We start from the raw sequence: 24,809 nt of genomic DNA on the forward strand, positions 1-24,809 counted from the left end.
CTTATTATTAGATTTTTTTTTCCTAAAAATTTAGTTTATAGTTTGTTTTACTTTTTATCTTACGAAGTAAATCAGGCAGTATTTCTGTTAGGATTTACTTTCGGGTCTTAGAAATGTGATTCTTAAAAACACTTCGGTTTAAAGTAACTTTGGTGTTTGAATGTTGTCTTTTTTTTTTTTAACAGATTAGAAAATGCCTTTTATGAACATGCACAGACTTATTACTACACTGAGATTAGAAGAGTGAAATCTCATAAAGAATTTTTGAATAAAACAACACACCAGGTACGTGTCTTTTCCTAAAGAAGGAAATAGTAGCAGCATTCTAGAGCAGATTATTCATCATCAGTTATTTTTGAGGAGATTAAAGTTCTTAAATACTTCGATGTTTTAAAATGTCTTCTGTACTTTTGAGCTTCTTTTTAAAAGCTTTTAAAAATTAATTTATCTTTTGTCCTCTTTGCCCTTAAAGCTCATTCAGATGTACCTTTATAGCCTTCTTAACTACATTTGGTTCCTGGAGTCATGCTGAACCTTACTTTCGAATAGTTTCCTTTATACTTTAGATTTCCTCTTAACAAGCATTATTACAGTTTTTATCTTTTTAAGAGAAGATGTGTAATGTATTTTTTTTCCTATTTTTTCAGCTTTTATTTGTTAGACATCAGTTCAAAATAGCTTTCTTCAGTGAGTTGAAACAAGATACGCAGAATGCTCTGAAGTAAGTTTCTAACAGTTGTCAAACTAGATTTCTTAACAGTAACATATTAAGAGCAATTTCTGAATCACAACCAAACTTTAATTTTTAAAATGTTTATCTTGGTTAGATTCAGGTTCGTAATATTCACTTTAATTTTTCTAGAGATAAATGGAATATAATGTTTGAATTTTTTGGAAAAATATCCATTTTATTATCAGAAGTAAATTTTATAGTATTAAAAAGCTTTCTGTTCTAATTTAATTAATTTCATGATCTAAAGAAATAGAGTACTAAAATTTTTCCCATCTTGTTGCCTGCTTCTCATTTGTATACTCAGTAAAACCCTCGTGTTAAGACTGATTTTCAAAGTTTAATATGTACTGAACATTATCTGAATCAAACTGAATTTTTTAAGGTGTGTAGTACATTTATTCAATTCAACTCTGATTTTATTTTAATTAATTTGTTTTTAGTTTATAATATCTGCCAGTAGCATCATCTATTATTCAAAGGCTCTGTTTAGCACTTTGAAGAATAGTTGCAGAGGCGTTGGCAGTGGTTAGATATTTTATCCCTATGCTTTTATTTTGCTACACACAATATAGTAAAACATCTCTTTCTAGCTTAACTGAATTTTTTAAGATTGACAGTGCCAGTGTAGCAAAAGGATAAAAACCAGCTTTATACCCTAAAATTGAGGAAGGACTAAGTCTACTTGGGAGTGGAATAGAGAAAAATCTTAAGTCCGTCATTCAGAAGAATATTGCAGGAACCTTTTCTTGTTTGTTTCTGATGAGGTGTTAAACACCAAATCGTGTTTCATAAATCTCAGCAACTTCATATATAGTTTTAGCTGGTTTTAAAAGGTAGTTTATTTATTGTCCATGGTATTAGTGAAACACCTTCAATTCTAATTCTGTTCGAAAACAGTGCTGGGAAAAAAGCTGTTACCTGGAGAAGTCAGGCGCAGTTTTCTTTGGAGAAGACTGCGATTTTCCTCATTACCTTCTGTCTTCTGTCAGACTTCGCTTTCTCACCGTGTTCTCTCCTTAAGCACTAGCTGCCCTGAGGCTGTCTCCACTGAGCCCTTGCCCTAGACCAGTGGTTCCCGCTTCATGTGGAGAGAAAGCTGGCTTTAAAGCTGCTGACCATCTCTGTCTTGATGTCTCCTTTGCTCATACAATGTCTGTCTGTTTGAGGAGCTCAACAATGATGCTTTTAAAAATTACTTGTTATTTAACAGAATGTTAATTTTGCCATGTAACTCTTGGTCAATTTTCCACTTTACTTTTGTTTTTCCAACTTATTTCTTGTCAGCTGTAGACAGATGTTAGTGACCGAACAATGTACCGTGGGTTCTGTTCTTAGTGGAAAGACATTGACTCCTCCCACACATAACGAATCAGTGTGTCATTTTCCAGGACATCAGAGACTGATCTGTGTATGTTGTTACTGAAGCTATTGAGTGTTAAGACATGTTGAGTAAATGTCGACTCCATTATTTCTGGTAATTTTGCTGATAGGAATTTTTCTTTAAAATCAACCAGCATCATTTAACTGCCTTCCCCATGTTTATGTTAGGAATTACAGGACCGCCTATAACCTTGTACACGAATTGAGAGCCCATGAAACTAACATTCTGGAAATTAAGACCATGGCAGGATTTATAAACTACAAGGTAATAGTTCCACTTCCAAGAATAAGGAATATTTGGCTTTAAATATGGGATTGTCCACTTAGGATTTGAGAATCCTGATTAGTCACTTGCTTTGAAAAGCGATCACTTGATAAATTGTGTTAGGCACTCAGTCATGTCCGACTCTGTGACCCCCCTGGACCGTAGCCCGTCAGGCTCCTTTGTCTGTGGACTTCTCCAGGCAAGAATGCTGGAGCTGGTTGCCATGCCCTTCTCCAGGTGGTTAATTGTGTTCTGTTCCTTTATGTCCCTTATCAAGGGCTGCCCTGGTTCTTAGCAGCCTAATTGTAGTGCTTGGTTGTGAGCTATGGGTCCCAGAGTTCTCATTTAGAGCAGTTTTATCTTTGTAAAACTCCTCCAGGAGGGTCATTTGTTTTTAAGTGGGCACAGGAGACAGTGAGAAGAAAGCTGCCTCTAGTACTGAATTTTAAAAGATGCAGTCTATTGGAACTGGGTAAGCCTTCCTTGGTGTAATGGCATAGGTCCTGAAAAAGTGTACTTATTCCTCTAGAGAAAACTTTTATATCTGTTAAGTGAGCGCTTTAAGATTGTATATGGTCCAAGTAGACACCTCTGGAAGGTAAGAGAGGCTGTGTGCTGTGCTTCCCATCTTTCTGCACTCATCTTTTAAAGAGGCTGTCTCTGGGTTAGTGGCGTGAGGGCAGATGGACACTTGATTCATTACTCGTGTAAGTGTAGATTGGTACACCTTGTACAGAAACTATTTTTTTATAATGACTGTGAAGATTTAAATTTGCACATTCCTTTTGACCTAGCAATTCCATTTCTGGAAATTTATCCCACGTCTGTGCTAAGACTCACAAATCACATGTATGAGGATATTTATTGCATCTTGTAATAAGAAAAGATTGGAAACCCAGCAGTAAGTGATTGGTCAACATAAACAACTCCGAACAATGAAATACACAACTATTAAGAATGAGGCAGCTCCGCATATTGACATGGAATGATATTGAAAATATATTGGTAGGTGAAAAAAGTGAGGCACAGACAGTATATTTAGTGAAATGCTATTTGTATGAAAATAGTATTAATAGTTCCCGTGTAAATGCATGCACGTACTTGTCTGAGCATAGACTATACCACGAATGCCAGGAGCTGGTTGCCTTTAGAGGCGGAAATTGGATCCCCAAGGGACAGGGATGGATGAGAGAATGACTTTTCATTTATTCCTTTTTACCTAAAAAATAAAATCAAAACTGCTAATAAGTATGTGAGCCTCCCAGGTGGCTCAGTGGTAAAGAATCTGCCTGCCAAGCAGGAGACACGGGTTCGATCCCTGAGGCTTCCCTGGAGGAGGGCATGGCAACCCACTCCAGTATTCTTGTCTGGAGAATGCCACAGTCAGAGGAGGCTGGCAGGCTACAGTCCATGGGGTTGCAAAAGAGTTGGACATGGCTGAGTGACCAAGCCACAACAGTAAGCATGTAGAAATAAATTTAGGCTTTGTTTCTTTTTTTTTTTTTATTTACCCTACATGCGTATAGAATTTCTGTAATCCTTTGATACAGAGGCTGCTATGCTTTTATTGTGCTGCAGAATATCTTTTGCTTTCTGACAGTTCTAAAACTGAAAGTTCATCTGTCCTTTCTCAGTTACCTGTGGGAAATATTTTATTTTTGCCCATCTTTATGCTCTTCACTGGGTTTAATATTTCCTTATGCTATACCTTAACAAAACTTTCTAAGGTATAGAATAGATTCACTACAAATAGTGAATAATTTTATTTCATTAATCGATGGGACATAACCTTTTTAGATAACTTTTCTAACAGAAAATCAGTTTTGTTATACTTCAATTCTGCTGAACTTCAGAGAGGGACATTCCGTAGTTTTTTTAAAATTAGTCTCAAATTTTATAAACTTTTAAATAAACCCACCTTTGAGTTTGGTTTTCTTCTTAACTTTGGCGTTGGTCTTACATCTTGCAGATCTGTAGGTTGTGTTTTCAACACAACACCCCGCTGGATGCAATTGCTCAGTTCCGAAAGCATATTGACTTGTGTAAGAAAAAAATTGGAAGTGCAGAGTTGGCTTTTGAGCATGCAGCATGGATGTCTAAACAGTATGTTTTAAATTTTATTTTCAGAATTTTTTTTAAATCAAACTCTTAGAATTTGGAGGAATGGAGTTAACATGGACTTTGGTTATAAATCGCACTAAGATTTTTGTCAGTAAGTAGGTTTTTAACGATCCAGTATGTTTGGTGTAATGGCAGATATTGATTCATACAGTTCCTTAATGGGAATCAGGTGTTTACTGGTCCCATCTCTTTCATTCAACACACACACACATACATATATATCAAGTTTCTGTCATGTGTTCAGACACTAAGAATATAGCAGTGAATAGACAATATCCCTACTGATATGGAATTTGCTCTCTGAGACTGATGACAAAATTGCTAAAATGAAATATTTCCCAGACACATGAATGTATTTGAGTGGTTGGAACCATGTTGACATCTGGTTTGAGGATACATTTATAGACTCGCTAGCATGGGAGAGTTGACTTAGAGAATTTTTCTGTAACCTACAATTAGTGTGTATTAGTATTTACAAAGCAGTCCGCACAGTTTACAGCTCACCAGTGGCATTTTCTGGATACAGTCTTCTGAGGTTATGGTTTCAGGATGAAAGACTGGTATTCATAGAAGTAAGCTGCTTTTTCTTTTCTCTCTTAAAATTTCTTGATTTTTTTTTTCCCCTTGAAGATTCCAGGCCTTCGGAGATTTATTTGATGAAGCTATTAAGTTGGGGTTGACAGCTATTCAAACTCAGAATCCTGGTTTCTATTATCAGCAGGCAGCGTACTATGCCCAGGAGCGGAAACAGGTTGCCAAAGCCCTCTGTAACCATGAAGTAAGTCACCAACTCCTGTATTACCTGGCAATTAGGAAGTTTATTAACCTTCTCTTGAAAGAGGATAGAGTTGGTTGGTGTTGATAATTTTTTTTCCAAGCCTTTGCCTATAATGATTTTTTATCGTTGATATTTTCAGGAATTAGGATTATTTTCAGTTTTAGCCTGAGTACTCTGTTTTCACCTATGAACTAAGCAGACATTTTTCTTTGAAGAACTGATTTTTGATTAGCCATAAGTTAGTGATTTTGACCAGGGAAAGTTGCTTTAAAATAAAAGCCACAGTTTAGTCTTTGCCACACTGTAATTTCATTGTTTTGCAGTGTGAAGGACACTGAGCAACGTGCTTTATTTTGACCCAGTGGAGAGAACGTCATTGGGCTTCTTTCTCTTCCTGGGGTTCTCCTCCATGGAAAACTGTAAAGAATCTGTTTAAGAGTATTAATTGCATAGTTTCTTAAACTTGACATTTTATATTGCCTTTCTCTTGCATGTTTATATTTAAATACCAGTTACTCCATAAGCACCTTTTAAAATAAAATCATGGTATGTGTATGTTTATATACATAGATAGAGACACTTGCATTCATATAGTTATGTCAGTTTATTTTCATTTAAGATCTCAAAATTCTTCTCTAAAGTTAAGGGAATTTAAACAACAGTGCTACTTAAAAAACTGTTTAGAAAAAAAAAGCAATTTGCACATTAGTACTTTAAATATTTGAATTTTTTCCCCTTAAATCATAATATACTGAGACTGTTTTCTACCATGTTATTTGTATATGATGTATAATTTCATTGTATGTTTTATATTTTTAAAGTTTGTCATATTATCATTTGAGCACAGTATTTTAAAAGGCGATTAAAACTAGGTCTCATCAGGATATGTATAAACAGGCATTTGCAAGTCCTGGCTTGAGTGTAAAATGATATTTCTGTCAAGTGATTACTTCCGTCAAGTAATTATATAATCATGCCTACCTTTTGACCGAGAATTTCATATTCAGGAAGCCTAAGGCAGATAAGGGATCCTAAAGAGATAAGTTTTAAGAATTATTTATAAACTATTAACCATAGTGCAAAATAATAATAATGTAAACAACTGTAGAGAATCTATTAAAATGTGGAATAGCAGGCAGCCATGAAAAATAATGTTTTGAAAAAAAGAAAAATAATGTTTTGGAAGAATATTCAGTGATATGGTGAGATACAGGTAATGTATTTAAAAGAAAAAAGTAGGTTGAAAAATTATGTTAGCTGATGACAAGCAAACATTCGCATATAAAATCTGGAAGAATAATGCACACACTGTTAATAGTGGTGGTAGGTCTACAGGTAATTAAATTTTTTTCCTTTTGGAAGTTTTCTTTATTTTTCAACAAAAACTCTTATTATGTTTTGGTTTCAGAGGGTAAAAGGTTATTAAAAAGAAAAGGAAAGCAGCGTAAATTTGTGAACCCTGGTGCCAAAAATATCCTTCCTCCACCAATACCAGGACTTAATACACTTGCAATAAAAGAAAATCATATCTTTCTTTAGAAAACTTCTGATAACATTTTTATTTGCACAAAAATATATATGGTTTAACTGTCAAGTTTAATTTGTAATATATTTTTACTGGTTTATAAATAAAAAGAAAATGTAGAGAAGTTAGTTATTATTAAATCATTTGTTAGAGTCAGGTTGGTTTATTCAGGTTTATTTTTATGACACTACCTGATCCCTCCCAGGGAAATTTACCCCATTTGCCTAGGAAATCCCATGGACAAAGGAGCCTGGCGGGCTATAGTCCATGAAGTTGCAAGGAGTTGGACATGACTTAGCAACTGAGAACACCCACATCCAATATTAAACAGTTTTTGTTTAATTTTGTGAAAGTTCAGTTTGTGTGAAAATAGTCACAACTTTGATATTTAATTGTGTGGTTTGTATTTACGAAAGCTCTTTTATTCTGACAATGATTAGGGAAGAGTTGGTTAGTGACAGGTTGTGTAAACTTACTCAGGGTTGTGTTTTAACTTACAGGCTTCTGTAACGTATCCCAACCCTGATCCCTTAGAAACGCAAGCAGGCGTTCTTGACTTCTATGGACAACGATCATGGCGACAAGGAATACTCAGTAAATAATTTTTCCTTTTTCCTTTTTTGTCAACCTTGAAAGGCAAGAGATTGCTATCTAATTTTTCCTTTGGCTGCATTAGTATAACAAATTATGTTGAGGTAGAAATATTTGCTTTTTAAGCATTCTTAAAAATTGAAGTACAGTTAATTTACAGTATTGTGTTTCTGCTGTCTAGTAAAGTGAATCAGTTATACATATACGTATATTCAGCCTTTTTTAGATTCTAAACATTTTTTTAAGATTTTTTTTAGAATGTGTTGTTTCTGTCACTGCATCTTAAGAGTAACATAGCTAATGATGTGATCAACACATTTGGACATTTGTTGTCTTAAACGAAAGAATTTAATAAGCCACTGTGGCCAATTTTTATATTTGACACTTTAAAATATTACTTGTACTACCTTAAAAATAATTTCTCTGCATCTTTCTTGTTTTATTCACACTTAACTAGAGCAATTTCTGTGGCTATTAAACCTTAAGTGTTAAGAAATCATTTACTTTGGGGGAGAATGGATACATGTATACGTATGGCTGAGTCCCTTCCCTGCTCACCCGAAACTGTCACAGTATTGTTAACTGGCTATGCTCCAATGCAAAATAAAAAGTTAAAAAGAGAGAAATTATTTACTTTGGTCTCTAGGAAATGTATTCTATCTAGAGAATGATATTGATATCACTTTTTTTTTTATATATCACTTTTGAGGTGGTCGTTTCCACTGAGCAAAAGAGTACTGAGCTCAGTATCGCACCGTTCAGAACAGAGGCCACACCGAAGATTCCATGCTGATAGAGCCGCCTCTTAGACTCTTCAGAGTTCTAGAATGTTGAAGAGTCTGAAGTACATTGTAGTAAAGGCCTCAAGGAGTGCACACATCCGATGTCCGTGTGGAGGATCTGTGTTCAATGAGCTATCTGAAATGGGCTGTGTCCTCTCTTACACAGGCTTTGATCTTTCGGATCCCGAAAAAGAGAAGGTGGGGATTCTTGCCATTCAGCTGAAGGAGAGAAGTGTTGTTCACTCCGTGAGTTTTTTTTTTTTCTCCCTCAACACAAACTGTATTTTCAGGGAAAACATTAGATTATTTTTATTGGAATGTTTCACACTTTTTATCTTTCCCAACAGGAAGTAATAATAACTCTTCTGAGCAATGCTGTTGCACAGTTTAAGAAATATAAGTGTCCAAGAATGAAGAGTCACTTGAGTACGTATCCCTGACATGCCATGACTTCATGCGACTTTGAGTGATTTCAGATTACGTTCATACAAGATTTCAGATTACATTCATGCAGTCTTTGTTTCCTTTATAGTGGTTCAAATGGGAGAGGAATATTACTATGCAAAGGATTATACCAAAGCTTTGAAGTGAGTCCTGTTCACTATTTATTTTTGTAAGCATTCTGATTCCCTTGCAGCTAAATGAGAACGGAATTTTGTATTGGAGGATTTATTACTTCCGTGTTTATTCCCACTTGTATTAAACACCATTTATGTGATTTTTTATATTTTCAAGTAATGCCTATTGGTACAGTCTTTTTCTGAGTCTTAGCAAACCTCACATTTATTTAATGTGAAAATACCTGTTGAGCTATTTCAGGAAGATTTTTCTGAAGTTTATATAAAACGAGTAAAGCATTTTCTTTTAGTTTCTGCATGAACTCTTCCTGCACTGCCTTGTGAGGCTGGCTTGGCGTGTCTGGCGTGTCTGACGTGTCGTCCTCTATCAGGTTGCTAGATTACGTGATGTGTGATTATCGGAGTGAAGGGTGGTGGACCCTGCTCACGTCTATACTGACCACGGCTCTGAAGTGTTCCTACCTCATGGCCCAGCTGAAAGATTACATCACTTACTCCCTGGAACTCCTTGGCAGAGGTAACAACATTCCTTCAGTAAAATCTGGAATCTTAACAACTACAGAGCCTCTTTAAGGTTCTTATAGTTGGAAGAAGAATTCAGTATCAAATATCTGATAGTACTTGTATCACCTGCTGGTCACTTTGCTGAGAGAAGAGGTTTATACTTTAATGGAACTTGTCACAGTTGAAGGTCCTACTGTAGTTGAGAAGAACAGATTTCTTCTGCCTTTTCAAATTATGGTGTAAAGTAATTTTTCACATAAGAGTTCCAGTGCACATACATAAAGTGTTGAGGCTGACTTAGAAAGCTGAGCTATCAGTTTTCTGGAATTGTGTTTAGCCATTTTAGAAGAGAGATTTATCTACAGTATTTTAATACCTGTTGGGGGGGGGGTAGTATTGGGCTTACTTGGGGCTTACCCCACTAATACCTGTACGGGGTCATGGGCTTACTTGCCTGTCTTGTAGTTCTGATTTTTTGCTTCTTCCTTCCTATTAGCTTCAACGCTGAAAGATGACCAGAAATCTCGGATAGAAAAAAACCTCATAAATGTTTTAATGGTAGGTTGGAACTCTTTATATATAAAATCTGTATCTGGATATGTGTATTTTTTTTACAACTAGCTGAACAAACGTTTAACTCCATGTTGGTGCAGAATGAAAGTCCTGATCCTGAACCTGACTGTGATATCTTAGCTGTGAAAACTGCTCAGAAGCTGTGGGCAGACCGAATCTCTCTGGCTGGCAGCAATGTTTTCACAATAGGCGTACAAGACTTTGTGCCATTTGGTGGGTAACCAGCATCTATAGTATTATCTTAGAGAAATTGTCCATTTTCTAAGAAATAAATAGATGCAGAATAGTACAAGTCAAAGAATTTTCCAAATACAGTCATTTTGTAGATAAACTAATTTTTTTTTTTTTTTTACTTTCCGCATTGACATACAAAGATGGTCAGAATTTTAAATACTTAGTTTAGATCTTAAAATTTCCTGCTGTGTTCATTTTTAGTTCAGATGTTATTTGAAAAAACAGTTATTTAAAAGGTTTATGCTTTCCTATCTAGGCAGGTATTTTGAAATAAGCTAAAAATAACAGAATGGTTCTTTTTTCTTTAAAATCATATGTCAGTTATATTTCAGGAGCAAGCATGCTTTTAAAATTAAAGAGGTTTTGGAGGTAGAGTTGATTTAAATATTTTTTTAAAGAGTGAACTGCATTTCTGTCTGTTGAAATGCTTCAAGTTCAGAAGTCAGTTAAAATAATCAGTAGAGATGTTTCCTTTCTGAAGAGCAGATGTAGGTCGGAGAATATCGTGCGTGGGGCTAGCACGTCTGGTGGTGTCTGAATTGGCCCCTTTTGTTTTGTTTCTAGTGCAATGCAAAGCCAAGTTCCACGCTCCAAGTTTTCATGTCGATGTTCCTGTGCAGTTCGATGTTTATCTGAAGGCTGATTGTCCACATCCCATTCGGTTTTCTAAGCTCTGTATCAGCTTTAATAATCAGGTAATAGTATCTTTTAATGTGTGTGTGGTCTTTTTTTTTTTTTAACCATGTATCTGTTGTATCATAACTTGCATTAAATAAAGTAAAATGAACTTAGTGAATTTTAGGTCTTAGTAGATTTCTCACTACTAGGTGTATGATACAGTCTATCTAAAAATAAATGTATTTGTAATTTTCAACTTCTGTGTCCACAATGCAAGTTTTACAGTTTTCCTATTCTAATTTTTGTTTTCACTTCTTGCTTAGGAAGCCTATGGACTTTGTCTATACATAGAGACAAGTTTTGTAATATGTAACTTAAATTTCAAATAAGATATATTTAGAATGAGTGTGATTAGATTTTCAAAAGCATTTGTTTTATTTTCACATTAGTATTAGGTTTTCATTATAAAACTGTTTGGAGAAGGCAATGGCACCCCACTCCAGTACTCCTGCTTGGCAAACCCCATGGGTGGAGGAGCCTGGTAGGCTGCAGTCCATGGGGTCGCTAAGAGTTGGACATGACTGAGCGACTTCCCTTTCACTTTTCACTTTCATGCGTTGAAGGAAATGGCAACCCACTTCAGTGTTCTTGCCTGGAGAATCCCAGGGACGGGGGGAGCCTGGTGGGCTGCCATCTATGGGGTTGCATAGAGTCGGACACAAATGAAGCGACTTAACAACATAAAACTGTTATCTTTTTGATTTTAAAGAAATGAAAGTGGAATAGATGGATATGAAGTAAATGTGTAAACGTGCGCTCTTCTAGTTTCATTCCTTTGGGGGCATCACAGTTAACTTCTCAAATAGTTCAAACACTGTATGGCGCCCATAAATAAGCAACTTTTTTCTACAGAATTGGGACAGTATATTTCTCACATTTGAACATATTTGTAGTATGACGTAGGCAAGTGCTTGATTATATTCTGTTTCAGTTATAAGCCCACTTCTAATTTTCTGGTGACCCAGAAAGTATGTTGTGCTGTTAACCAGCAAGCATTTTTGAATTTCAATATTCTTAGCATCTTGGCGAACCTGAGAAAGTTTAGTGTATGTCAACCCCACTAAAATAGAAGCGTTTTGAGAGCAAGGGCAGGAGCAAGCCTGGGTCACTTGAGGATTAGTATGTTTTATTCAACTACAAACCATTACCCAAGGAGTCCTTCTGATTAATTGGAGAATCTTAAAGCAAGAGCATGAAATTTATGTTTAAGAAACATAAACCGTGACCCTCACTCTTGTCTTTTTCAGGAATACAACCAGTTCTGTGTAATTGAAGAAGCATCCAAAGCAAGTGACGTTTTAGAAAATTTGACTCAAGGCAAGATGTGTTTAGTTCCTGGTAAAACAAGGAAGTTTTTATTTAAATTTGTTGCAAAAACTGAAGATGTAGGAAAGAAAATTGAGGTTAGTTATAAAATGTGTTTAAAAAATATTTTAAATGATACAAGTAATAATGAGTATGCATCAGAAAGAATGTCCATAATACTTAAGTTTCTTAAGTTAAAAATGGAAATCTTCCATTTGGACTTAGCAAGGGAAATCATTCATTACGGTTTTTTTGATAGGTTTCCTGTCAGTGAGGATATATTATACATAATATTCAGTCAGTCAGTCAGTTCAGTAGCTCAGTTGTGTCCGACTCTTTGCGACCCCATGAATCGCAGCACACCAGGCCTCCCTGTCCATCACCAACTCCCGGAGTTCACTCAGACTCACGTCCATTGAGTCGGGGATGCCATCCAGCCATCTCATCCTGGGTCGTCCCCCTCTCCTCCTGCCCTCAATCCCTCCCAGCCTCAGAGTCTTTTCCAGTGAGTCAACTCTTCCCATGAGGTGGCCAAAGTACTGGAGTTTCAGCTTTAGCATCATTCCTTCCAAAGAAATCCCAGGGCTGATCTCTTTCAGAATGGACTGGTTGGATCTCCTTGCAGTCCAAGGGACTCTCAAGAGTCTTCTCCAACACCACAGTTCAAACGCATCAATTCTTTGACGCTCAGCCTTCTTCACAGTCCAACTCTCACATCCATACATGACCACAGGAAAAGCCATAGCCTTGACTAGATGGACCTTAGTCGGCAAAGTAATGTCTCTGCCTTTCAATATGCTATTTAGGTTGGTCATAACTTTTCTTCGAAGGAGTAATTGCTAGGTAGTGTTGTGTTAGACATCACTTTCTGTTAACACATGAGACCAACCCTATTTTTAATGCCTGTATAATCAGTTGAGGAATTTTAAACTATATATATCCTGTATATGTGTGTGTATATGTTTTCTGTAATGTGGGCTTCCAGGTGGCACAGAGGTGAAGCATCCACCTGCCAACACAGGAGATGTAGGAGACCTGGCTTTGATCCTCAGTCAGGAAGATCCCCTGGAGGAGGAAATGGCAACCCACTCCAGTGTTCTTGCCTGTGAAATTCCACGGACAGATGAGTCTGGCGCGGGCTACAGTCCATGGGGTCATAAAGAGTCAGATACTGAGTGACTGAGCACAGCATTCTAGAATGTAGCAATTATATTTTGTAAAATCTGACATAATTCACGCTCAGGTGTGATATCATTGTGATGTTTAAACATTGCTGATTGCGTCTTTTTAAAAAGATAGGTACTTTAAAGGGTTCGTTTAATGTAAATAATTAAAATGTCTTTCAGGAATATATGATGAAACTCATTTTTATTGAGCATGAACTTTGGAGCCAAACTCCACGGGTTTCAGTTCCAGCTCTCCAGCTTACCTGCTTGTGGCCCTGGGCAGTTACTTGACTGCTTTTATCACAGTTTATTCATCTGTAAAGTGGGAATAATAATGTTACCTACCTCTTAGTGTTTCATGAGGATTAAATCAGTTAGTGTAAATTTCCTGGAATAGAGGTTAGGACGGGGTAAGCCTCTCAGGAAATGTTGCTTTCCCATGGCTGGAATGGGACAGGTAAGCTAATCTGAACTTGGAACCATTTCTCAAACAGAAGCATAAGACTGCACCCCTAGTATTCCCATAACAATTTTTGTGAATCTGTTTATTATATAATCTGTAAACCAGTATCCAGAGTTTTTGCTTGTTCATTTAAAAAAATTCTTCATGATTTTGACTAAACCCCTAATGTCATGTTTTAATTTTTTATGAGAAACTAAGGTAAATTTTTAAAAACCGTTTTGCAAGCTACCCCAAGGAAGCCTACGAGATGCAAGTCAAAATTAATAATGCTATTAGATATATTTGCAAATAGATTTAGTGGAAAGGACATTTATTCAGTTAGTAAAAAATTTCCTTGCTTGTGCTGTTGATGTCATCAGGAAAGGTCCGTGTGGAGCTAGGAGTTAGGTTCAGAGGAGGTGAGTGGTTACCAGAACATTCGTTAATTTCGCTCAGCAGCCACTGCTTGCGTGTCTGCTCCCTCGGGCACCACCCCAGGTGCTGAGGTAACTGCCACACGGCCCATCTCCGCTGGAGAGTCGGGTTATTGTCCTCGTGTGAAGGTGGAGAGGTTGAAACCTGGCGCAGGGTTACTAGCCAGTGTCCCAGCCAACGGGAGCCCAAGACCGGGCTCTCCGAATGGGTGTTCCGACCTGTGTGTCACGTCGCAGGTCCCAGGAACGCCACAGCCCAGCAGCCCACCCCGAGACTTCCTGGGAGGGGATGGTGACAAACTGTGTGAGCTGGCATCTCTGACAGACCTCCTCCTCGCAGATTACGTCCGTGGATCTGGTTCTGGGCAGCGAGGCGGGCAGGTGTGTGGTCCTGAACTGGCAGGGAGGAGGCGGGGACGCCGCGTCCGCCCAGGAGGCCCTGCAGGCCTCGCGCTCTTTCAAACGAAGACCCAGGCTCCCCGACAGCGAGGTCCACTGGGACGGCATCGTGATCCAGGCGAGCACCATGTGAGTTGGGCCGCGGGCCGGTCGTGGAAGGTCGTCTCACTTCTTTGAATCCTTTGTTGTTGGTTTTAGATCAGTTACTTAGCTAGCATTTTTTTCCCCCAAAGGATCATATCCAGAGTTCCAAACATTTCGGTCCATCTGCGACATGACCCCCCCGCCCTGACTAACGAAATGTACTGTTTGGTTGTGACCGTTCAGTCCCACGAGAAGACCCCGATCAGAGATGTGAAGCTCACTGCTGGTTTAAAACCTGGTAAACTTTTCTTTTTAAAATTTCATCTGTGTTGATCCAACATGAAATGAACATCACGGTGTTAACCTCAGGAAACCTGTTTTGAAAATGGTTATGATTGAGTGCTCTCTCTGCAGTAGTGTTGATTCTCAGGACAACATTTGAATCTTCTGTTTTTTTAAAATGTCAACATTTGTGCTTTCAGGACAGGATGCCAATTTAACTCAGAAAACGCATGTGACTCTTCATGGGACAGAACTGTGTGACGAGTCCTACCCGGCTCTGCTCACTGACATTCCTGTCGGGGACTTACAGCCCGGGGAACAGGTGAATTCGTCCAGCCGGGACTCAGAGGAAATGGGTCAGGTTGTAGTGTTAAATATGGAGTGGGTTTTAGACAGCTTTAGCACATTTTAACAGCACATCCTGAGACTAAACAAGTCCTTTAACTAATGCACATTTTATACACATATTTCACATATTTCAGTTCAGTTCAGTCGCTCAGTCGTGACTGACTGTTTGCAATCCCATGGACTGCGTGCAGCACGCCAGGCCTCTCTGTCCATCACCAACTCCTGGAGCTTACTCAAACTCATGTCCATTGAGTCAGTGATGCCATCCACTCTCATCCTCTGTCGTCCCCTTTTCCTCTCGCCTTCAATCTTTCCCAGCATCAGGGTCTTTTCGAATGAGTCAGTTCTTTGCCATCAGGTGGCCAAAGGATTGGAGTTTTGGCTTCAGCATCAGTCCTTCCGATGACTATTTGGGACTGAATTCATTTAGAATTGACTGGTTTGATCTCCATGCAGTCCAACAGACTCTCAAGCGTCTTCTCCAACACTATAGTTCAAAAGCATCAGTTCTTCAGCACCCGGCTTTCTTTATAGTCCAACTCTCACATCCGTGCATGACTACTGCAAAAGTCATAGCTTTGACTAGATGGACCTTTGTTGACAAAGTAATGTCTCTGCTTTTTAATATGCTGTCTAGGTTGCTGATAGCTTTTCTTCCAAGGAGCAAGTATCTTAATTTCATGGCTGCAGTCTCCATCTGCAGTGATTTTGGAGCCCCCCAAAATGAAATCTGTCACTGTTTCCACTGTTTCCCCATCTTTTTGCCATGAAGTGGTGGGACCGGATGCCATGATCTTAGTTTTCTGGATGTTGAGTTTTAAGCCAGCTTTTTCATTCTCCTCTTTCACTTTCATCAAGAGGCTCTTAGTTCCTCTTTGCTTTCTGCCATAGGGTGGTGTCACATATTTAAATGTATAAAATATCTTCAGCAGTTTTTATACAAGGGATTTTATAACAAATGATCCTAATATAGGAAATCCATTGCCTGATAAAATAACTAAATAACATAAACTTTACAACTTCGTAAAAGAACCTTTCAGTCAATTTTTATTTCCAAAGCAAACAGAGTTCATGAGAAGTTGAGAATGATAATAGAAAAAAAAGTTGGTGTGATAATGACCCCACTCTGAGGCTGTGGCAGGAACAGCTGTAAAAAAGTGTTCAGGTGTTTACCCAGTTAGTCCAGTAAACTCTGGAAGGTGGGAGCATTATCCTAGAATATGTATCAGGAGGCAGTCTCTGTAATATTAATTAAAATACTTTTATGTTGTTGCAGCTGGAGAAAACGTTATATGTTCGCTGTGGAACAGTGGGCTCGAGAATGTTTCTTGTGTATGTTTCTTACCTGATCAATACAACGATTGAAGGAAAAGAAATTGTTTGCAAGTGCCACAAGGTACTTTTTTCATGGCGACTTTGGGAAATATCATATGTGGAGTGTTTTCCTATTTCGTGTTATTTTAGTTAACCTGTGAAATAAGCAGCTTAGGTGATTATAGCGTCCTCCCAGCCCAACAGAGGAGAAGACCCAGAGATCTGGGGGTTTTTAGTTTTGTCACTGCAGAGAGTCTGGGCTGCGGGCTCTTTTAAAAGTCACTGGGAAGCAAAGATAAATAAAAGCCCATTGTTTTGTGAATAGACCCTGGCAGAGGAGATGGAACGTGGGTTAGGAGTCCAGACTCCAGGGTCAGATTCCGTTCAGCTGCTGCCTGTGTCACCTACTAGCTTTGTGACTCCCCGCCACCCCCGCGCCCACCCATCTTAAAGCAACAGTAGTACTGACATCTGTTTCTTGAGTTACTGCGAGCATTACAGTACGTGTACAGCGATTATAAGGGGCTTCCCAGGTGGCTCAGTGGTAAAGAATCCGCCTGCCAATGCAGGAGACACAGATTAGATCCCTGGGTCGGGAAGATCCCCTGGAGGAAGAAATGGCAACCCACTGCAGTATTCTTGCCTGGAAAGTCTCCTGGACAGAGAAGCCTGCCGGGCTACAGTCCACAGGGTTGCAGAGAGGCAGGACTGACCACACACAGTGATGCTATGTCATATTACCTTATTGCTGTTATCATCATCCTTATTCTAGTCGCCTGGAGCCAAGGCGAAGGAAGGGACTTAGGAAGAAGACCCAGATTCTAGGCTTCATACCACTGGCGTCATGGTTTAAGGCCAATTGCTAAGTCTTTAACTTTTGGTTCCTCTTCTGTGGAATGGTGATGGCGCCTGCCCTGCCCGCTGTTGCTGGATCCTGCCATAAATAATGTATGAGAAAGCGCTCTGCAGGGTGAGCCGTTACACAACCATAGGTGCCTTGTTAGCAATGCTAACCTGGACTCTCAACATAGGTTTTTACAAATATTGTCTAAGGGAAAGGTCCTAGTTTCATAATATTTAAGTTGGGATTATTTGATCAGTAATCGATTTGTGTTTTGTAATCTTCTTTTGTTAAGACTGAGAAAAGCCATTGATGTACCCTTTCCGTTTCCTTGCAGGATGAAACTGTAACAATAGAAACGGTCTTTCCATTTGACGTTGCAGTTAAATTTGTTTCTACAAAGGTATGTCCTGGGAAGCATATTGGAAATCACTTAGCTGATAGAAATTAACAGAAAAAAGGAAATGGGCTAGTGTACTTCCTGACAGACCTTTGTCTCCATCTGCGACAGTTCGAGCACTTGGAAAGGGTTTATGCGGACATCCCCTTCCTGCTCATGACGGACCTGTTGAGCGCCTCCCCCTGGGCCCTCACCATCGTCTCCAGTGAGCTGCAGCTAGCTCCCTCCATGACCTCCATGGACCAGCTGGAGTCCCAGGTGGACAGAGGTGAGAATGTGGCTCATTCCCCTTCACTAGCAGAAGGCAGTGGGGGGGACGATTAGCATCGTTTACAGTTGACCTTGTTTTAAAGGATCAGGTTCTTGATACATTAAGAAAGTGACTCAGAAATATACTTGAAAATACAGTATTTTTTCCTGTTTGGATTTTTAATAGATTTTTTTTTCCTATTAATTTTTAATTGATGTTTACTATTGTTTATAATTTGAAATGGAAAAAGGTGTTTATCAAAGAAACTTTGGAAAACAGAAAAGTAGACAAGTTTTCTAAATCATCCAACTAAAAGTAAAACAGTTTATAGAGGAGATAATACCTTTCTGGTTCAGGGTACTTTGGGCTTTCTTGTATTTCTTAAAAGGAATAAAAACTAGTTTGAATGTTAGCCCAACCGAATTGTGGTCAACTGGATTATAAGGGCAAATATTTTGAGGGTTTAAAAAAATCACGATGTAGTCTTAAGACCAAATACCAATTGCTCAGCTGTGTCGGACTCTTTACGACTCCATGGGCTGTAGCCCACCAGGCTCCTCTGTCCATGGAACTCTCCAGGCAAGAATACTGGAGTGGGTAGCCATGCCCTTCTCCATGGGATCTTCCCGCCTCAGGGATAGAACCTGGGTCTCCTGCTTTTCAGGCAGATTCTTGAGCATCTGAACTGCCAGGGAAGCCCAAGACCAAATATAAGCAGGTTATTTTAGTTGCTCTGTTTACCTGTCTTCCTTGAAAAAGTCATTTAACATCTCCAAGTCTCTATAGATAACATACAGAAAATTGATAAGTGTCCTTTCTTTGTTACATTACTTGGATGTAAAGTGCTCTGTTTATAGATGGAATGATGGGAGGATTATAAAGTCTCTGTCTTGCAGTCGTCTTGCAGACTGGAGAGAGCGCCAGCGAGTGCTTCTGCCTGCGATGCCCGTCGGCTGGAAATGTTGAAGGCGGAGTAGCAACCGGGCATTATATTATCTCCTGGAAGAGGTAGGATCGTGTGCGCCCTGCCTTTTCTCCATTATCTGTGTGATTCTCACGCCTTTATTGTGTGTCACTGTCAGTTAATAGTTGAGAGCTTCTGCCAGCCTGTAGAATAGATGAGAAGCTGCATGCTGCCACTGACCATTTGTCAGAAACACAAAGGTTGAAAAGGATACCTTTTATTCATGTTTGTTACAGCTTGTGATCTATATACTGACGAGATTTTAGCCAAATTCTGACGACAGGACCAGTAAACGCATTAGGAGAAACTGGCCTCATTTGCAGTCAGTAGGACTATTTGCACAGAAAACCCAAGGGGACCAATACATTATTAGAATTATAAAGAGTTTTAGCGAGACTGCTGTGGATATAGCATCAGTATACAAAAATCAGATTCTATATATTAATAATAAACCTCGAGGCAAAGTACTTTTAAAACAGGTATCATTTATGTAACAGCAAAATGATAAGAAACATATCTAGTAGGAGATACATACTACCTTTATGGAAAAAATTATAAAAATTTAAAACATTAAAGGAAGACCTAAAGAAATGGGAGAGGTACGAAGTAGTCTCTGATAGGACTTGGCTAAGATTTAATATTATAAACTGTCTGTAGATTCAGTGCAACTTCCTTCAAGATCTCAGCAGCTTGTTTTGTTTCTGTGGAACTTGACACTCTTGGATCTAAAATTTGTATAGAAAGGCCAAATGTCAGTAATTGTCACAATTCTCAGAAGAGATGCAGCTAGGTGTTCAGACTCTAAGACTCGTAAATCTACTATGGCCATCACTGTGGTGTGGGCTCAGGGCTCAGGGGCACCAGTGGAACAGAAGAACAAGTCTAGAAATTGTTCCACAGATGCACAGGTGGAAACTACGTTCCATAGAGGTAGCATTGTTACCACTGGGGGAAGGATGAACTGTTTTAGAATTGGTGGTAAACAACTGAGTATTGACTTGGGGAGAAAATGGGATATCTGTTGTACATTGTATATGAAAATTAATTTCAGATTTATCGAAATTCTGACTGTAAAAAAGCAAAACTTTACTACTTTTAGGAGAAAAATAAGAGAATCATTTTATGACTTTGGTGTAGGGAAGAATTTCTTTAAATAAGACCCTAGAAGTATGAGCCTCTAAAATTGATGAATTTGATTTCTTAAAATTAAGTTTTTCAGTTCATTAGAAAATGCCATGAAGAATGTGAAAAGACAGTACAAAGTGGGGAAGGCTACTTAACAACATCTGAAATGAGCAAAGGATTCGAATTCAGAGCAAGAACTTTTTCAGGTCATTAAAAAGAAACCTCTAAGCTGAAAGTTGAGAAAAATACTTGAGTAGGCATAGTGATCAGGAGAAGCTGAATGGTCACTAAACACAGGGGAAAGAAGGTCAGCCTTACAAGTAATCTGAAATTTGTGTACTCCCACTACTTGGAAAAAATAAAGAGGTTTAACAATGTAGAGTTTGTCACAAGGGGAAGTATGATTGGAATGCTGCTCTGGAAATCTGTTTGGCAATACCTGGTAAGCTGATGGCTATACCATGCAGTCCTAGAAAAGATTCAAACATACAGGAAGGGAACATGGTTGGGAGTGTTCATAGCAGCACTGTTTATAATAAAATATTAGAAGCAGCCTAGATACCAACAGGAAATTAGGTAAATTGTGGCACGATTGTGCAGTGGAATATTGTATATCAGTGAGAGTGAAGGAGTCAGAGCTACGGCTAACAGCCTGTCAATGGTAAATGAAACAAAGCAACTGCAGATGTTCAGGATATGAACAGATTGTGCAGAATTGGAAACCGTGTAAAACATATGCTTCCTAGGCTTTATGTGTAATTTGGAAAAGCAGAAAGAAACCAGAATGTTAGATGCCAAATTCAAGCTAGTAGTTGCTTTTGGAGCGGAGGGTAGGGGGCTCCAAGCAGGAATGGATCCACGAGAAGCTTCAGCTCTGTTGTTATGTTCTCTTAGACTAGGAGGTGGATACATGGCATTGCATGTGCTATTTTTTTTGTGCAGCTTAATTATTTTATAAATCTTAAAACTAATTATTAAAAGTAAGAAAGAAAAAATAATTTTCTTAAAAAAATAACTTGTCTTTCTTTCCACGCTGCTGAATTTACCATGTCTGTGTTTAGCTCAGTTCCCATTTGTAGGAGTTAAAACAGTGTTTTGAAGGCACTGCTTAGTTTACTCTGTCGTGTTACCGTAATACTGTAAAGACAGGTACTTCTTAAAAGGGAGGGGTTGGCTGTTTTTGCCCGTGGCGTTTGCTCAGTAATGCTTTGCACTTTTGAAACAGTGTCACCTGTTCCACCTCTGCGTACAGGCTCTTCCCACGGGTTGTCAGATAGTTGCCAGCCGCCCCTGTGGTTCCCACCCTGACTGCCCTACGGGGAAAGTATCTGACCGTTTCATAACGTTACTCACTTTATCTCAGTAATGCTGGAATGCCACTGTGTCTGCTGATAGTGAAATATTTTTAGGTCTTCAGTTTCTCCTGCACACCCACATGGCCGTTACAGCAGCGCGTGTCCGGTGGCCTGGGCTCCTCTGGGGACGGTCCTCAGTGGGAGGAGGCGTCGTGTTGTAATGTTACACCACTCTGCTACCGATTGAGGACATTTTGCTACCAAAACGCTGGGTCAGATGATGTGCTCTTTGGTACAGTTGACTTAGGTTCTAATGCGAGTCCTGACTTCATCACTGAGACCAAATAGCAGCCTTGAGTTGTAACGCTCTTTCATTGGAAGTTCTCAAAAATGGGATTGGAAAAGCTCCTACTTCACAAAACTCCTTCCATTAAACCTTTAGAAAAGGGGTCATTTGTATTTGCTTTGTAGTGAGTTGGTGAATACCCTGTTCCCTGGTTTTGATGTATTTTCACATGAAACGTGGATTTAAGGGGCCTCTCTTCTGCCATAGGACTTCAGCCATGGACAGCGTCCCCGTCATCAGCACCGTCATCACCCTGCCCCACGTGATCGTGGAAAACATCCCTCTCCACGTGAACGCAGGTGACCTGACTCACATTTTATTTGATTTATGGAATCCTAAAAGAATATTTATTTTAGCTTCTAAGATTTTTCTTTCTAACTTTCCCCGTTACAAGAAATGCCCACTATTTACAAAAAGTAGATAGTGACCAGTCTTGTTTTATCTATACCTCTACAAAACCCTTCTGCTCTCAACATTTTGAAGCAAATGCAAGAATGTTATTTCATCTATAGAGATTTCAGTATGCAGCTTTAACATCACTGGCCATTTTTCTAAACGTAATCACAGAGTCATTATGATAACTTTAAAAATTAGCAATAATTTTGCAATATGATCAAATTGCTGTGTTGAAATTTCCCTAGCTGACTCTGAATGTTCTTCATAGTTTGTTCTAAGGCCTCTGCATTGCTGTTGATTGGTGTTGGTGTCTAGACTCTTAAAAGCCCTGGGCAGGCAGGCAGCCTCTCCCCCTCTGCGCTGCCTCTACCCCCCATCACCTCTTCTACGCCCTTCACCTCCCCCTTCACTTCCTTGATGTTCATTTGTTGAAGAAACTGTCCTTCTCCTGTAAAGCTGCCAGCAGTCTGGATTTGCTGACTTGCATTGCATCATTTTTAAGTATTCCTCTGCCCCTGTAAATTGGTAGTTAGACCTGTGCGTGTGTGCGCTTTCAGTCACTCAGTCACGTCTTTGTGACTCCATGTACTGTGGCCTGCCAGGCTCCTCTGTCCGTGGCATTTCCCAGGCAAGAATATTGGAGCAGGTTGCCAATTCCTCCTCCCGGGATCTTCCCAACCCTGTGTCTCCTGCATTGCAGGCAGATTCCTTACCACTGTGACACCTGGGAAGCCCAGTTAGATCTATAGTCTTGATCAAATTCAGGTTAAAGGTTGTGACAAAAATACATCATAATTTCCACCAAGGAGCCCATAAGGTCTGTCATCCCATCTCAAGCCATTATTGATATTTAGGGAAATTTTTTGTGGGTTTAAGAAATTATTTCTAAAAGGTAGTTCAGCTTTTGGTAGCCAAGACCCTTTCTGAGCCAAATCAATTGTAGAAGGAGACTTTGGTTCTTCTTAGCCTGCTTTATCATAGCCCTGTGGCTATTTTCCAATCAGAGAATTTTCTTCAGTTCAGTTCAGTCGCTCAGTCGTGTCCGACTCTTTGCGACCCCATGAATCACAGCACGCCAGGCCTCCCTGTCTATCACCAACTCCCGGAGTTCACTCAGACTCACGTCCATCGAGTCAGTGACGAAATCCAGCCATCTCATCCTCTGTCGTCCCCTTCTCCTCCTGCCCCCAATCCCTCCCAGCATCAGAGTCTTTTTCCAATGAGTCAACTGTTCGCATGAGGTGGCCAAAGTACTGGAGTTTCAGCTTTAGCATCAGTCCTTCCAAAGAAATCCCAGGGCTGATCTCCTTGCAGTCCTAGGGACTCTCAAGAGTCTTCTCCAACACCACAGTTCAAAAGCATCAATTCTTCGGCGCTCAGCTTTCTTCACAGTCCAACTCTCGCATCCATACATTAACAACAATGCAGTGCTATCATTAATTTAAATAATTCCATGTCTATGGAATGAATTTTATTTACAAAAGGAAACCATGAATGGTGAGCTTTGTTGTTGTTTTTTTTAACCAAGAGAAATGTCACCTCTGCAGATCTGCCATCATTCGGGCGTGTCAGAGAGTCGCTACCTGTCAGGTATCACCTGCAGAATAAGACTGACTTAGTTCAAGATGTGGAGATTTCCGTGGAGCCCAGTGATGCCTTCATGTTCTCAGGGCTTAAACAGGTACACTTTGTATCTCACGGGGTTGCTTGTGAAGACACAGGAGTGTGGCCAGAAAGTGGAGAGCTGTCAGAAATGAATTGATAAGGCTGATTGTGGTCCCTCTTGTTTTGATAGTGGTGAATCTTAAGTACTTTTGAAGATTTAATTACAACTTGCTGTAGAAGTGGGTTAAATGGGCCACCCTTTCCATATTGAGATCACACATAGAGGTTCTTTCTCCATATAAAACAAGAGTTCACAATTCCCTGGACTGATAGAATTCCTGAAAATTTAAAACTATTCCTTTTATTGCTAATGCATTTGTGTGCGTGTATCTTTAAATTTGAGATCTTTTGAAGCATAACTGCACAGATTAAAAGCCTAATTTGCTTCTGAACTATCAGTATAATTTTTTAGAGATTTTGATCCTACATAGAGTTATCTGTGTTACGTGTAGGCACAATTTTGTATCCACATAGAGAAATACATGATTCAGATGTTTTTCTTCATGTCTTCATATCAGAGGTGGAAAAGTTCATCAGATTTTTGGGTGGAACATGCTCTCAGGCAAAACCATGTTTTCAGTAAGAATACTATCCTCCTCTGTCAGAATGGCAACAGATACACCTCAGTGGTCAGGACATGCTTTTTATTATTAATAATAAGGGTGTAATAATAAGGGTGTAAACTTGTAATAAGGCCAAGTAGTATTCACCCTGAGTCAACCATCTGGCTAGCATGTCCTGAGTGCTGTGTTTGCTGTTAAATGAAAGTAAAATTACTCATGAAGTGTACTATAAGTCTGTACACTGATATAAATTTATAATATTAATATACTCAAAGTATACTGTTGGCTGAATATGTTGGTTCACACACGCATGTATTATCTCTGATGCATGATACATGAATACCTTTATGTATTCATTTGCAAATGAGTAGGCTTTTCTTGATTGTCCTGATCTCTTTCACATATTGACTTGAAAATAATTAGATAAAGTACTGAAAATCTTACCAGG

The 24,809-nt window shown here is 39.0% G+C and overlaps 1 protein-coding gene across 2 annotated transcripts in view; it reads left to right on the forward strand.

Annotated features, from left to right (window-relative positions):
• TRAPPC11 (trafficking protein particle complex subunit 11) overlaps nt 1-24,809 on the forward strand; it is a 36,982-nt gene that overhangs the window by 8,635 nt on the left and 3,538 nt on the right. For both annotated transcript variants that reach the window (XM_052661347.1, XM_052661348.1), the window contains exons 6-28: nt 186-285; nt 648-721; nt 2,282-2,378; nt 4,348-4,481; nt 5,130-5,277; nt 7,303-7,396; nt 8,342-8,421; nt 8,523-8,601; nt 8,708-8,762; nt 9,125-9,270; nt 9,754-9,815; nt 9,911-10,043; nt 10,629-10,759; nt 11,990-12,145; nt 14,430-14,617; nt 14,722-14,870; nt 15,055-15,176; nt 16,479-16,598; nt 17,695-17,760; nt 17,869-18,025; nt 18,904-19,015; nt 21,945-22,036; nt 23,681-23,814. In XM_052661347.1, the coding sequence (XP_052517307.1) occupies nt 186-285; nt 648-721; nt 2,282-2,378; nt 4,348-4,481; nt 5,130-5,277; nt 7,303-7,396; nt 8,342-8,421; nt 8,523-8,601; nt 8,708-8,762; nt 9,125-9,270; nt 9,754-9,815; nt 9,911-10,043; nt 10,629-10,759; nt 11,990-12,145; nt 14,430-14,617; nt 14,722-14,870; nt 15,055-15,176; nt 16,479-16,598; nt 17,695-17,760; nt 17,869-18,025; nt 18,904-19,015; nt 21,945-22,036; nt 23,681-23,814 (2,629 nt within the window). The remainder of the gene's footprint in view (nt 1-185; nt 286-647; nt 722-2,281; nt 2,379-4,347; nt 4,482-5,129; nt 5,278-7,302; nt 7,397-8,341; nt 8,422-8,522; nt 8,602-8,707; nt 8,763-9,124; nt 9,271-9,753; nt 9,816-9,910; nt 10,044-10,628; nt 10,760-11,989; nt 12,146-14,429; nt 14,618-14,721; nt 14,871-15,054; nt 15,177-16,478; nt 16,599-17,694; nt 17,761-17,868; nt 18,026-18,903; nt 19,016-21,944; nt 22,037-23,680; nt 23,815-24,809) is intronic.

Source organism: Budorcas taxicolor, chromosome 24, assembly GCF_023091745.1.
Source record: "Budorcas taxicolor isolate Tak-1 chromosome 24, Takin1.1, whole genome shotgun sequence".
NCBI lineage: Eukaryota > Metazoa > Chordata > Mammalia > Artiodactyla > Bovidae > Budorcas > Budorcas taxicolor.